Source organism: Callorhinchus milii, unplaced genomic scaffold (assembly GCF_018977255.1).
Source record: "Callorhinchus milii isolate IMCB2004 unplaced genomic scaffold, IMCB_Cmil_1.0 Scaffold18, whole genome shotgun sequence".
Lineage (NCBI taxonomy): Eukaryota > Metazoa > Chordata > Chondrichthyes > Chimaeriformes > Callorhinchidae > Callorhinchus > Callorhinchus milii.
This window is the reverse complement of record NW_024704759.1, coordinates 5,536,567-5,549,052: the sequence shown is the minus strand read 5'-3', so window position 1 is coordinate 5,549,052 and position 12,486 is coordinate 5,536,567. Positions and strand designations below refer to the sequence as shown.

The following is a 12,486-nucleotide window of genomic DNA, read 5'->3' as shown; positions in this document are numbered from 1 at the left end:
AATCTCAAATATCTGTATCACCATCATGTACAACATTACTGGTATATCCTGTCCCAACATCCTCCTGCTGAGCCTTCCAGCTGACACTCACTTTCTTCCCTGCTGGTTCCTCGATTGCATGCTACCTTTCTTCTGCTCTGTCTCTCTGGTTCTCACTTGTCTATCTTTCAGGAACTCCTTGTTCCCCACTGCTCTCCATGCTGGCTGTATTTTTATAGAGCTTCCTGATGTAAACAGTGGGACTTGTTATCACAAATTCAACTCCCAAACCATTCTAACCTGCGACAACGGATTGTAATTCCAACCCACACATCTTAATTACTCTCCAATCAGCAAAAGATACCACAAACATCTAAAAAGGCAAGTTATATTTGTTAGTTACCCTGGAGGGACATCTAAAGGAAACCCACCAGGACAGTTAAGCGTATGGAAAATGAGCAAGTTTTGATGCAATTATTTTATTTATAATTTGTTCATAAACTCACTATTTTCTGATTTATATCCTCATAATATAGATTTTCCATGAACAGAAGCTTTACAAATGGCATAGGAGCAAGAGACACAACAAAAGCAATAACTGTACTAAAGTGATGCACTTAGTGCTGGCTGGGGACTGGGACTGCGCCAGTTAGTCCAGAATACACATCCCGCCACCTGATCTCATAACGGCAGTGATTGCAGGCTCATTGTCATACAAATTAATAGTATTAGTTTCTCCCAGACCACTTTTGTCAGCTGAATTCCTGAGTCATTGGTTGATCACACACAGTTCTACTATGGGCCTTGGAGTCTTAATTTATAAACGTTCCATGGAGAGGGGAAGGGATCAGATGCTGTGCTACTGCAGCAATGGAATCTCTTGATAATGCACGTCCCATCGTTCTAAAAGAACCGTGTAGCCAGTCTCGGAGCATCTCGCCAATTGCTTGGCCGAGAGCGGATCACAGACCCAATCAAACCCAAGCAAGAGACACATGTTAAGGTTGAACAATTAACCTCTTCTATTTCCTGATCTGCTGTCAGTTTGTTACCCTGTATAAAGCCCCCGATAACCTTCCCATGTGTAGTCACAGCCACACTCCTTGAACAAGGAACCGACTGCATTCAAATACTCTCCTTACCATTGAAACATTGGATCCATTTCCTGCGTTCATCTCGCTGGCCTCCAACATCAAACATGCTGCAGAACAAAAGGGATCAAATCAGGCAGATTCTTTTACAGACAAATATTTAAGGTATTGCTGACTAACACCTGGGAGCTTTACAGTTTTGTCACCGAAATTTCAGGATTTTGGTGATTAAGCATTTATTCTGGTCACTGATATTTTATTTTAAAAGAACATTTTTCAATGAAAAGATTCCCTAAACAATTTCATTACACACTTGATGCTTCACGAAGATGAGGTGCTTATTTTATGAAGGACATCAACCACCTGCGTTAAAAGAGTATTTATGTAAAAGGAAGTCTCAAAGTGCAGAACAACTTGAGCTTTGTTTGCATTGAAAATAATCTTGGAAATGTCAGGGTCGAATGAGTAAGATTCAAAAGGTATTTTAAAAATTGCAACATTAATTAAATATGTAGGGGCTCAAATACAAAGAGACTGTGGCTTAAAAATCTTTCTGTGATTAGTGAAACTATGCTACCATGCAACAAAACATAAGAAAGTTGAGAAAAGAGGGAATAACAGAAAGGGACCAGGCATCCCAGCTTCTTACTCAGTGACAGGGAGTTCTGCAGGAATAGTAAATCTAGGATGAAACATTTCATAATTGATGTATTCATGCCTGAAGTTTTCTTTCTATCAAATCAGCGGTTTCCAGGCATGTGACACTGGAGCACTCAGGCTAACTTGCTAATAAATAATAATGTCTCTGCACACCGCAAGGCACAGACCGGGCACTGCACTCAGCACAATGAGTACACAATCACAGCCGATGGAACAGCATATCCTTAAATACTGAATCTCCCCTATCAAACCAAATGGTCATACATCTGTGTCTGGCAGGCAGAGCAAAGTCTGGATTAGAACACCAGAATTCTCACAGCGCAGGCTCAGCAATTAGTCAACACTTACTGAAAGTTTACTTTCTCGACTTGAAACCTGGTTTCAAAAATTCCCGATGTCAAGACTCTGCATCGCAAAAGGTCCTTCAAACAGAGAGAACATTAGTGTGAATGGGAGTCAGGACCTCAAAACCAAGCACAAGGCACAAGTTCAATTTAGACTTTTTTTTCAAACAAAGCAGAAACTATGATATCTGTAGATGAATGAGAAGTACTTGTTTCTGCTTTGAACGGGCTCGTTTGTCTATATCTGGAGATATACAGCACCGGGAGCAGTCATTGTTTCCAAACAGCAACATGATAGATAACAGCTCGATGGCAGATGTTAGTGGATCAACCAAACATGGCTAGAATTTCAAGCACAGTACTGCAGCCATTTTACAACTTGCATTATAGTATCTTGGTAGTACTGCACAGCAATGGTGAGGGCGAGGTGGTTGAAGACGTAGGACTTAAGATGGGGCTTTAGGCTAACAGGTAAAATCTACTTCACTATATTATATCCCTTAGCTCATCTGAATCTTTATTCCATACTAACATTTGAGGCTACATCAAACAGCCTCAATAATTGCCCCAAGTTTAGTAAAATGGTCAAGATAATCACATCACCATGAACAAGCTGAATGTCACACCTGAAGGGAGCCTCGGAGCTTACTTTAATGTTGTTGGCACCAATTACTTGAAACAGTATTGAAAATAGATCTCCATTAAAATAAAATGAGTTGTTCCAGTGCATTAAAATATGTTAAATCTGCACTGATCATAGCAAAACAGATCTCCAGGGGGTAAAACACAGTGCAGCACGAAACTAACCAAACCAGGAAGCTCCCACATTTAATTTTTGCTTTACATTCATTTCAGTCAGGTTGGAAACTGTGAGGAGTGTCTATACCAGGGTTCCAAATCTTATCTGAAAGCCTGACCACAGTTGGAAGCTTGCACCAGGTGAGGTCAGGGTAGGGGTGTGATGTCAATAGTCATTGGCTGAAAAGTGTTGGGAAAGTTTCAACTCACTTCAGAGCGGGAGCTTTACTCTTTGTCTATCCTGATCTAATAGGGTTTTCAGAAGAACTTCAGAGGGTGGTGATAATGTGGAACTCGCTTCTAGAAGCAAAAAGCATCAATGTATTTGAGATTTGCATATGAAGGAGAAGGGATTAGAAGGGCTGGGGGCGTCTGTGGAGTATAAATACTGGCACAGACTAGTTGGGCTGTATCACTCATAATTTTTCTGGCTAATGACTAGTGCTTGAATGGGAAATTGTATCTATTCTCTAGCGGTCACCATACTGATGAGCACAATTAAAAGTTTACAATCAAATGTAAAAGGGATGTTCCCCTTCCAGGTCAGGAACCACTCAAAGGGAGGCTGCACTTGATCTAATCAACTGCAACACAACGTTAAATTTTCCCAGACAACTACTGTTCCAAAAATAGATCAGGGCTGTTTACATATAAACCACCTGGTGGCAGACTCCTGGTAAAGAGTAGAATCAGTGGCTATTCATAGCAGCAGTCACCTTTGCACTATTATAGCAAGCTTCAGATCAGGAACATGTACAAACACAAGCCACAAGTTATGTGATAAGGAATGCAAACAGTGGTAAAATTCACCAGAGCTAAAGAGGTGAGTATCGTTCAATGCTCTGACAATTTCTTCCCTTCGCCATTTAGACTTCCCTTCTACTTAGAACACAGTACGTTCAAAGCTCCCCGGGGTTATTGTTACAACATTTATACAGCATCGTTTACATAGGACGAGTGTTAAACAGTTTCAGAAAGACTTGTTGGGGTGGGGAACTCATTGAGCAGGGAGGAGAAGCCTCAACAACCACGTGACTATAGACGACATTGTTCATCATGCAAACCCTCTGCATTAAGACCACGGTTAGCCGGACCACTGTGTGCGTGTGATAGGAGTGACCAGCAGGAGTCTACACATGCATGAGTGGGTCTGCAGACATTTTTTTTTCTTCAACTTTTCCATTTCGGGCCCAGTTCGATTGGGCTTATGTATCAACGTTTTGCTCTTTAAGTAGTGGCCAATATAAAACAATCAATCTGTAAGAAGTCAGTTGGATACAGACTGTAGGAGGAGCCCGCCCAGAATGATTGTCGACCACTGAGTTGCCAGTTAAGCATGGTATGCCAGTTAGGAGTGGTGCAAGAAAGAACTAAAATAGAACCCATACCTGGTCTGGAGGTATGTAGTCCATCTGTTTGACTATGTCGATCCGGTCTAGAAAGCTGAAAAAGAGAAATATATACGAATGAGCACAGATGAACACTGAGAATGGACAGAGGCAAGTTTGGATACAAGCAAACCGACAGAATTTAAGCTGTGCTCTCCTGTCCATTGGCTGACACTAAAGAGACAAAGTTGAGGGCCAGGATTGATTCGAGGGCTGTGGGACCAAAATGGGGACTTAATGCCACAAGTAAAATTTAAACTGCTACAAGGTAATATGAGTGCTTTGCCAGTTGCGGTGGTGATGAGGATCCCTGTCCTCCTGACAAGGTGATGAGTCATCCTAATAATGTGTGCAAAATACTGATCAGGATTGCACCAGCTTCTTTGTAATGCTGTCAGCAACCTTGCCAATTGTCATTGTAGGCGGGCTGAGTTCAACAAATAAAACACGGACAATGGCGAATATCTGGCCTTCTGCTTTAGTTCCTGGCCAGCAGGATACCTCCACCCCAACAATGCTGCAGGTTTGTAATCAGTGCGAGCCCCTTCATAAAATGTCAGCAGTGAAAAACAGGCTGTTCAGCCCACCGAGTGCATCCTGGTGTTTAAGGTGCTACCCTAATCCCACATTGCTGCTTGCTCTCTCATGTCCTTAAATGTTCCACCTCCCAAAGCATCGAGTTAACAAATTTTAACTATGTTTTGTGGCAGACAATTCCACATTCCAAGCACGCTCAATGTAAAAACAATTTTGTAACCTCCCTTCAATTCCTTTTGTCATGATCAAAAACTTGTGCCCTTGACTAAAACCTGTTACCAGTTAGACCAGAGTTTTAGAATTGTGTTCATGGATCACTGAAGTTGCAAAAAGTTCACCATTTTGTATACAACAGATCACAATTGAAACAGAGAGACGTGGGCGAAAGAGCAATAGAGGATAACAGCCTGAGGGTGCACAATACCATGTGATAGGTACTTTTTAGTCTTTTTTAATGTTGTGGATTACTAAGAACTAAACTATGCATTGCTTATTTGACAAGTATGTAAAATTTGGACTTCAAAGCACCGCACAGTTGCCTGAATAGAGTCCTGCATAGAGAGATTCAGTAATCACAATGGGCTGGTTGTTGGGAGGATGTGAAACAACCTCATTGATAAGATCATCAGATGTTGATCAGTAAAATGTATTCCTTGCTCTGTATTTTATGATTTGAGGACTTAAATATCAGCACTGCCCGCAAGTTACAGAAAGCTTTCATCAGTGAAACTCTATGGGTGAGCAGAATAGATTCAAGTGTATCTGTAATGCAATTTCACACACTGGTCAGCAGGGGGTGAGATGTTCGTGAAACCTGCCTCCTCCCCCAAATATTCCCACGAGCCGAGATAAGTCCATGGTGATTGATGGTGTGTTTCCATGTTTTTCTTGATTGAATATTTTTGATTTGGCAAAAAATCAAGAGCTATTCAATTCGAGGACATTTATTTTGTCGGACGACCATAAAGGTTGGCCACCGCTGTTTTAAAACTTGCCTGAACGTACTTATGGGCATTGCACACCTCACTGGTATATTTGGTACAGATCACAAGGCTCAACTAAACAGTGATACATCACCTATTACTTATTCCCCGCAGTAATCCCTGTGCAAGTTAGAATGCTTCTGTGCCATACTGAATGCTGTTTTCTGACAGGGAGGCAGGGGTGGTCAACCAGGAAAGCCTGAAACACCCAATTAACGTTTCTAATGCAGATAAATCAGAAAAAGGTTGGGGTTTGAAAGGAAGTTGAGACCAGTGGGAATATTCAAGCCCATATGCCACATCCTGTCTGTGCATACCAACGTCAAAGAGGAAACTGTTGGGGATCCCCTAGAATAGATGTGATTATACAATAGAGGATTAAATATAGAAAAATGAAAATGCACAACTGGATGGTAAGTATCTGGAGGAGAATATCAGTTAATGTTTTGGTATCCTATATCATATTGGTTAGAGCACTCGCTTCACAAGAAAGAGGACGGGGTTTGATTCCCAGGCGTGGCAAAACGTTAGGAAAGCTTCCTGACTCGACACGCCTCTGTTATCCTAGTAATAAGTAGGATCCTGGTTGTTAGTCGACTGGCGGATTGCTTTTCCGGGGTAATGATCTCTTCAAAAAATAAATGAATAATAACAATATGGTCAATCAATCCACGACTGTTTGTTGGACACCGCTGTGTGCAATTGGCTGCCACATTTCACGCACAAAAATTCTACACTTAAATCTCAACAGCTCAACAGACAAGTCTTTGAATAATGGGAGGGAAGAACACACTTCCCTCCCCAGTGAGTACCGGAATGTCTTGCACAGTTCAGACCTGAAACTTGCTATAAATAATCCTACTAGTTGATGTACCACCGCAACACATGAAGTCATCTCAAAGCACTTTGCAGGATATGACTGTAGGCAAACCTATTCGTATGTAGGCAAGCCTATTTACTGAGATCAGCTACAAATTGAAGGTTAATCAGCACACTTTTGTTCAACAGATGCATGGGTTGGCTGCTGTGTTTGCCCACAGTCACAACACTTCAGTAAAAACCCTGTGAAGTGCCGTTGGACGTCTCGACAGCCTAATAAGACACGATATCGAATGCAAGGATTTGTTTTCGAGTCTGACCACACACTACACAATTACCACTCCACACAGTCACTTTTCATCACAAGAGAGACACACACAACAGAGAAAAGCAGATAGACACACACGAGAAAGACAGACGGGCAGACATACACATGGAACAGGCAAGAGACAGGAAGACAGACACACGAGAGAGAGACAAGTAAACAGACGTGCACACACAACAAAGAGAGGCAAACAGTCACACACCAGAAGAGAGACAGGCAGACAGACAAAGACAAGAGGTACATTAATAATAATAATAATAATCCTTGCATTTGATATAGCGCTTTTCACGTCGGGAGGACGTCCCAAAGCGCTTCACAGAACACACGGAACATTACACAAGAGGAAGAGAGAGAGACAGACAGACGAGAGAGTCACACAGACAGACATCCACACACTGAACAAATAGAAACAGAGAGAGAGGTAGAGACACACACACATAAACGAGACACTGAGCTAGCCATACACAGGACAAACAGAAACAAAGTGTGTGCATGGGGTGGTGGGCGGGAGGTAGAGAAGTGAGTAGACAAAATGCTGCAATAGGAAAGGTTGAGACATTGAAGGGGATATCACAAAACCGGAATGTGGGGCAGCTTCCACTGGGATACAAACAAGGGAATTGAAGACGATCGGTTGAACAGACTTGGCTAGATTTCAGCCTATGCTCCATGCCCTCCCCCCACCCATGTGGATCCCTGAGTGATCTTACCTGCTCCCCATCGCCTAGACGGAAACAACCTTAAAAAAACAGGATCATGAACAGTTGCCATAAGTGCCCTCATTATGACAATCCTCCTGGCCCTCCTTATCACCACTGATTCAGTTGCGAGAGGGCAGGAAGAGAAAGCAGCTCAACTTGTTCCCTGGTACACCAGTCCTCCACTCCCTCAAGGGTCATGTGTGGGCTGCCGAACATACATGGCTCAAATCTGATCTAACGGTCCACCGGCAGATTTGGCTGGACCACATCAAAACATACCACTCCGACCTCGCCTCTGTAAAATCGTCCTTCTACTCCAAGATAATCTTGGAGTCCAAGGATAAGCCCAGGCACTTATTCTCCACCACCAACTGGCTCTTCCGTCCACCCTCCCACGTCTTGCCCATTCTTTCCTCAAGCTCTGACTGTGAGGAGATGCTGGATTTTCTCGAGTCCAAAATCGAGGGATCTGTTCAGCTTCCTCCGCCCTCCCAACTGCCATTCTCTCCCACACACTCCGACTCCTACCGATCCCTCCCTCCAAATTTTTGAACTTGTCTCCCCCTCCTCTCTCATCACCACTATATCCAGCATGAAACACACCACCTACTCCCTTGACCTCATACCCACCACTCTCCTTACCTACCAGCTCCACCTCTTCACCCCTCTACACCATCAATCTCTCCTAATCATCTGACACCATTTCCACTCCCCCTAAAAACAGCTATAATCACCCCCATCCTGAAAAAACCTTTCCAGGCCCAACCCTGCTTTTTAACTACTGGCCCATCTCCAAACTCCCTTTTTCTTTCCAAGGTCCTTGAAAGAGTCATTGTTTCCCAGCTTCGCTCCTTCCTCTCCCTTCACATGCCCCTCCAATCGTGTTTTTGTGCTGCTCACAGCACGGAAACTGCTCTGGTCAAGGTTACAAACAACATCTTGTCCATCTGTGACCAGGGCTCCCTCTGCTTCCTTGTCCTCCTTGATCTCTCTGCTGTCTTCGATACTGTGAACCACTCCATTCTCCTCCATTATCTCTCCTCTCACCTAACCTTTAAGGTCCTGTCCTTGAATGGTTCAGGTTTTATCTCTCACACCATCTCCAATTTGTGTCCGCCAAGGGTTTCTCTTCCAGCCCGCTCACAGTCTTGTGTGGTGTTCCTCAGGACTCAGTCCTCGGTCCCCTTCTCTTCAATTTCTACATGCTCCTCCTTGGTGACATCATCCACCTACATGGGGTCAACTTCCACATGTACGCAGAGGACACCCAACTTTATCTCTCTGCCTCCACCCTCGATTCCAGGACAACTGACGTCCTGACGGACTGTCTGTCAGACATCAAGTCCTGGATGAGAGCCAATTTTCTACAGTTGAATGACAGCAAGGCTCTCCTGATTGGCTCGTGCCAGCGCCTCCACATCTCAGACTCTGGCAGCAACAGAATCTACGGATGCACACTCCACCACACCAAGCCCGTCAGAAACCTGGGCATCTAATTTGACCCTCAATTGTCCTTTCTCCCCCATATCCATGCCATGACCTGCTCTGCCTTCCCCCACCTCCACAACATTGCCTGACTGTACCAGTGCCTCATCCCTCCAAAACCCTCATACACTTATTCGTCACCTCAAGGCTCAACTAGGGAAATGCACTCCTTGTCGGCCTCCCCAACTCTTCCTTCCACAAGCTGCGGATCATCCAAAACTCTGAAGCTCGTGTACCAGGCTCCGTGACCCATCACACTCACCAACGACCCGGCTCCACTGGCTCCTCATCCCTCAGATGATAGAATTCAAAATCCTCGTCCTCACTTTCAAGGCCTTACACAGTCTTGCTCCCACCTATCTCTCCGACCAGCTGATCCCCTATCAACCAGTCCGCTTCCTCTGTTCTGCAGGCTCCAGCTTGCTCATGTCTCCCTCCAAACCCACCCTACCATCAGCGGCCGGGCTAATAGCCTGTCTAGCCACGCCCTCTGGAACTCCACCCCACAGTCCCTTTGCCTTGCTCCCACCCTTGCCTCCTTCAAGGCACGATTCAATACCCTCCTTTTCAACTGTGCCTTCAGCTACCCTCCTACCCCTCTGTCCTCCCTCATCCCAACTCTGCCGCCCACGCTCGGGTCCTGATTCCCGACCGTTCAACGCCTTGGAACATCCTCCTGATGTGAAAGCAGCTTTACAAATGTAATTTTGTTGTTAAATAGTACATTTTATCAAAGAAAACAACAACAACAAGATTTCATTTATAGAGCACCTTTCACGTCGGGAGGATGTCCCAAGGCGCTGGACAGTTGGGTCGGGACCAGAGGTGGGGGGAAATGGTCAGGGTGAGGGGAGGGAGCGAGGAGGGGGTAGAGAGTCGAGAGGGGAGCTGAAGGCATGGTCGAAGAGAAAGGTATTGAGACCGGCCTTGAAGGAGGAAAGGGAGGATGCAAGGCGAAGGCACTGGGGGATGTAGTTCCAGAGCCTAGGGGCTGAGAGGCTGAAGGCCCGGCCACTGATGGTAGAGTGGCCGGGCCTTCAGCCTCTCAGCCCCTAGAAATAAAGATTTAAGATGCTTCCCAGATTAACCCCCCCCACCCCATGTGCTTAGCACAGTCTGAAAAGAGATTATACATCGCAAACGTTAAAGATCACGGTCACTTAGTATCATAGTAGATTTGTGCAAACATCAATCCCGCACAACTGTGCTGCACAGTGCCGCTTAGGAGATCAGGCATCACCCAACATGTCACCACATACGTTGGGTGTCCACTAGTAAACCTCATATTTTCTAAATTGTATTTATTTCCTGTCTTCCGAGGAGAGGGAGAGAAGAGAACCATTCCAGTTGACTGCCCTTTAATATTAAGCACAGGGCATCAAATGACAAAAATGTGAATCTCCCTGCAACCTTGCAGTTCAGGTTTATGTCAGGACTCAGAAGTCACTCCCAAGATCATAGAATCATAGAATACTAGAGCACAGAAGGAGACCATTTGGCCCATTGGGCCTGTGCTTTGGAAGAGCTACCCAATCAATCCCACTCCCCGCTCTTTCCCCATAGATTTTCTTTTACTCTGGTTTTACAAAATAAATACTTCAGTTGCCAAGAAGAATTCTGAAATAAAGTGGATGGCCAGAGATCACCATGATGACTGCAGACCACCCTCAGGGCTGGTGGAGGGTTGAGGGAAACACCTCATCAAGTCCACCAGGTTTTGAACATTTTGCACCAGTAAAACTGGATATTTATCTTGAGCTAAAAGATACTTAGGGAGGCGAATGTACAGTCAACGCTTTGTTTTTTCTGTGACTTGTTAATCAAGCCAGCTGATTTGATTCTGCAGATTAACTGTTTCACACAAAATCTAGAGTACCCGCTGTGAGGAACAGTGTTGGATGTCATAGGGATGAGTCCACACGAAATGAACAAGGACAATGGAATACACTGATGTTTGTGGTTAGAGTAATAACCCCCAAGTAGTATAGAAGATGTGGAAATGATCATCCTGGAGTTTCTGATTGATGGGGTTAACACTAGCCTTGCTATTAGAATAGTTACCAATTTATCTTTAGGAAAAAAAATAAGTTAAAAGACGTGGAGTTCCATTTTATTTTACCAAAAGCATTATCAAAGCTGAATCCAACTATAAGGGTTTGATGCTGTTTTAGATATCTTTACAAGGCACAAAGAAATGAGCAGTGCAGTCTTGAGACGCAGCCCCCTTTCCTTTGATTTTTACACACAAGCTTTTATAACCATTGCACATTGATTTGCTTTTTGTCCACATAATTGAATTGCACCACCTGGTTTCAGCCGCTGGGTGGCAGAGCGACCGCCTTCAACCCTCAGTCCGTCAGAAAAGCTCAAAAACTAGGATTATATATATTTGGAACCATCGTGACATAATCAAGGTTACAGAACCATATAAGGCCGGAATAACACAAAGCAAAGGAATTTCTGTGCTTTGAGTGTACATAAAACAGTAAGATGTGAAACCCGCAGTTTGATTTTAAGCATACGGTTAAAACTAAAAAATGTTCCGGTATTGTAGGTTTTGGTTTATAAATCGTCTTCAGGGCTATGAAAGTTGTAGTTACAGTATAGACAGATTATTTGGGAACGCAGCAATGAATTAGGTTCTTAATTTATTTTAGGGAATCAAGAACAACTTGATCAGAATGGTTGGAAGATTTATAAAGCTTGCCAGTTACTACATGGTTTCACACAATGGGTTGACCACATGCACTGTACAGTCGTTGCAGACCATATATTACATAACACACATCGTAAGGACAAAATGAATCCTATCCTACAGCGCTTGGTGCTTACATTTGTATAGATTTGAAACAAAATACAGAATGTGCTGCACAGAGATCCGATGGCCATTTTACAATCCACACAATACTGCTTTTCTTTTTCAAGTTTGCTTGATTCAGTGCACACTAACTTTCCAAATCAGTTAAACATTACAGCACATGCCAAAAATAGCTCACAGCCACCCTGGCCTCTGGCTAGATTGCCATGGAGATGGAACCACAGGAGCTATAAATAGGCTATCAGCACCAAATCTTGTGAGACACAGCTGGAACCGGGCCAGCCCAGCCCAACAAACAGAAAACAGACTGTCTGAAAAGGCTTCCAGGAGTTCTGCCTGTTGTATCTTTGTAGTTAGATCATGGAGGCAGGGTTAGCAGTGAAGAAACTGCTCCTGGGAGATTGATTAACGCAGAAAGCTGGCACACCAGTTGAGATTCTGAACAGGTTCTCAGAAAACGATCAGCTCCCCACAACAGTCCCTGCCCTCCTCACAACTTCGCACCAACCTCGTATCCGGGATTGACCCCCAGCTTTATGATACATTCATACCTAGTCT

The 12,486-nt window shown here is 44.1% G+C and overlaps 1 protein-coding gene across 2 annotated transcripts in view; it reads right to left on the bottom strand.

Moving 5' to 3' along the window:
* The window catches only part of gnas (GNAS complex locus), a 69,462-nt gene that overhangs the window by 5,909 nt on the left and 51,067 nt on the right, over window positions 1-12,486 (bottom strand). For both annotated transcript variants that reach the window (XM_042341705.1, XM_042341706.1), the window contains exons 6-8: window positions 4,261-4,315; window positions 2,079-2,152; window positions 1,122-1,180 (exon numbers count right to left, since the gene is read on the bottom strand). In XM_042341705.1, coding sequence (XP_042197639.1) covers window positions 1,122-1,180; window positions 2,079-2,152; window positions 4,261-4,315 — 188 coding nt within the window. The remainder of the gene's footprint in view (window positions 1-1,121; window positions 1,181-2,078; window positions 2,153-4,260; window positions 4,316-12,486) is intronic.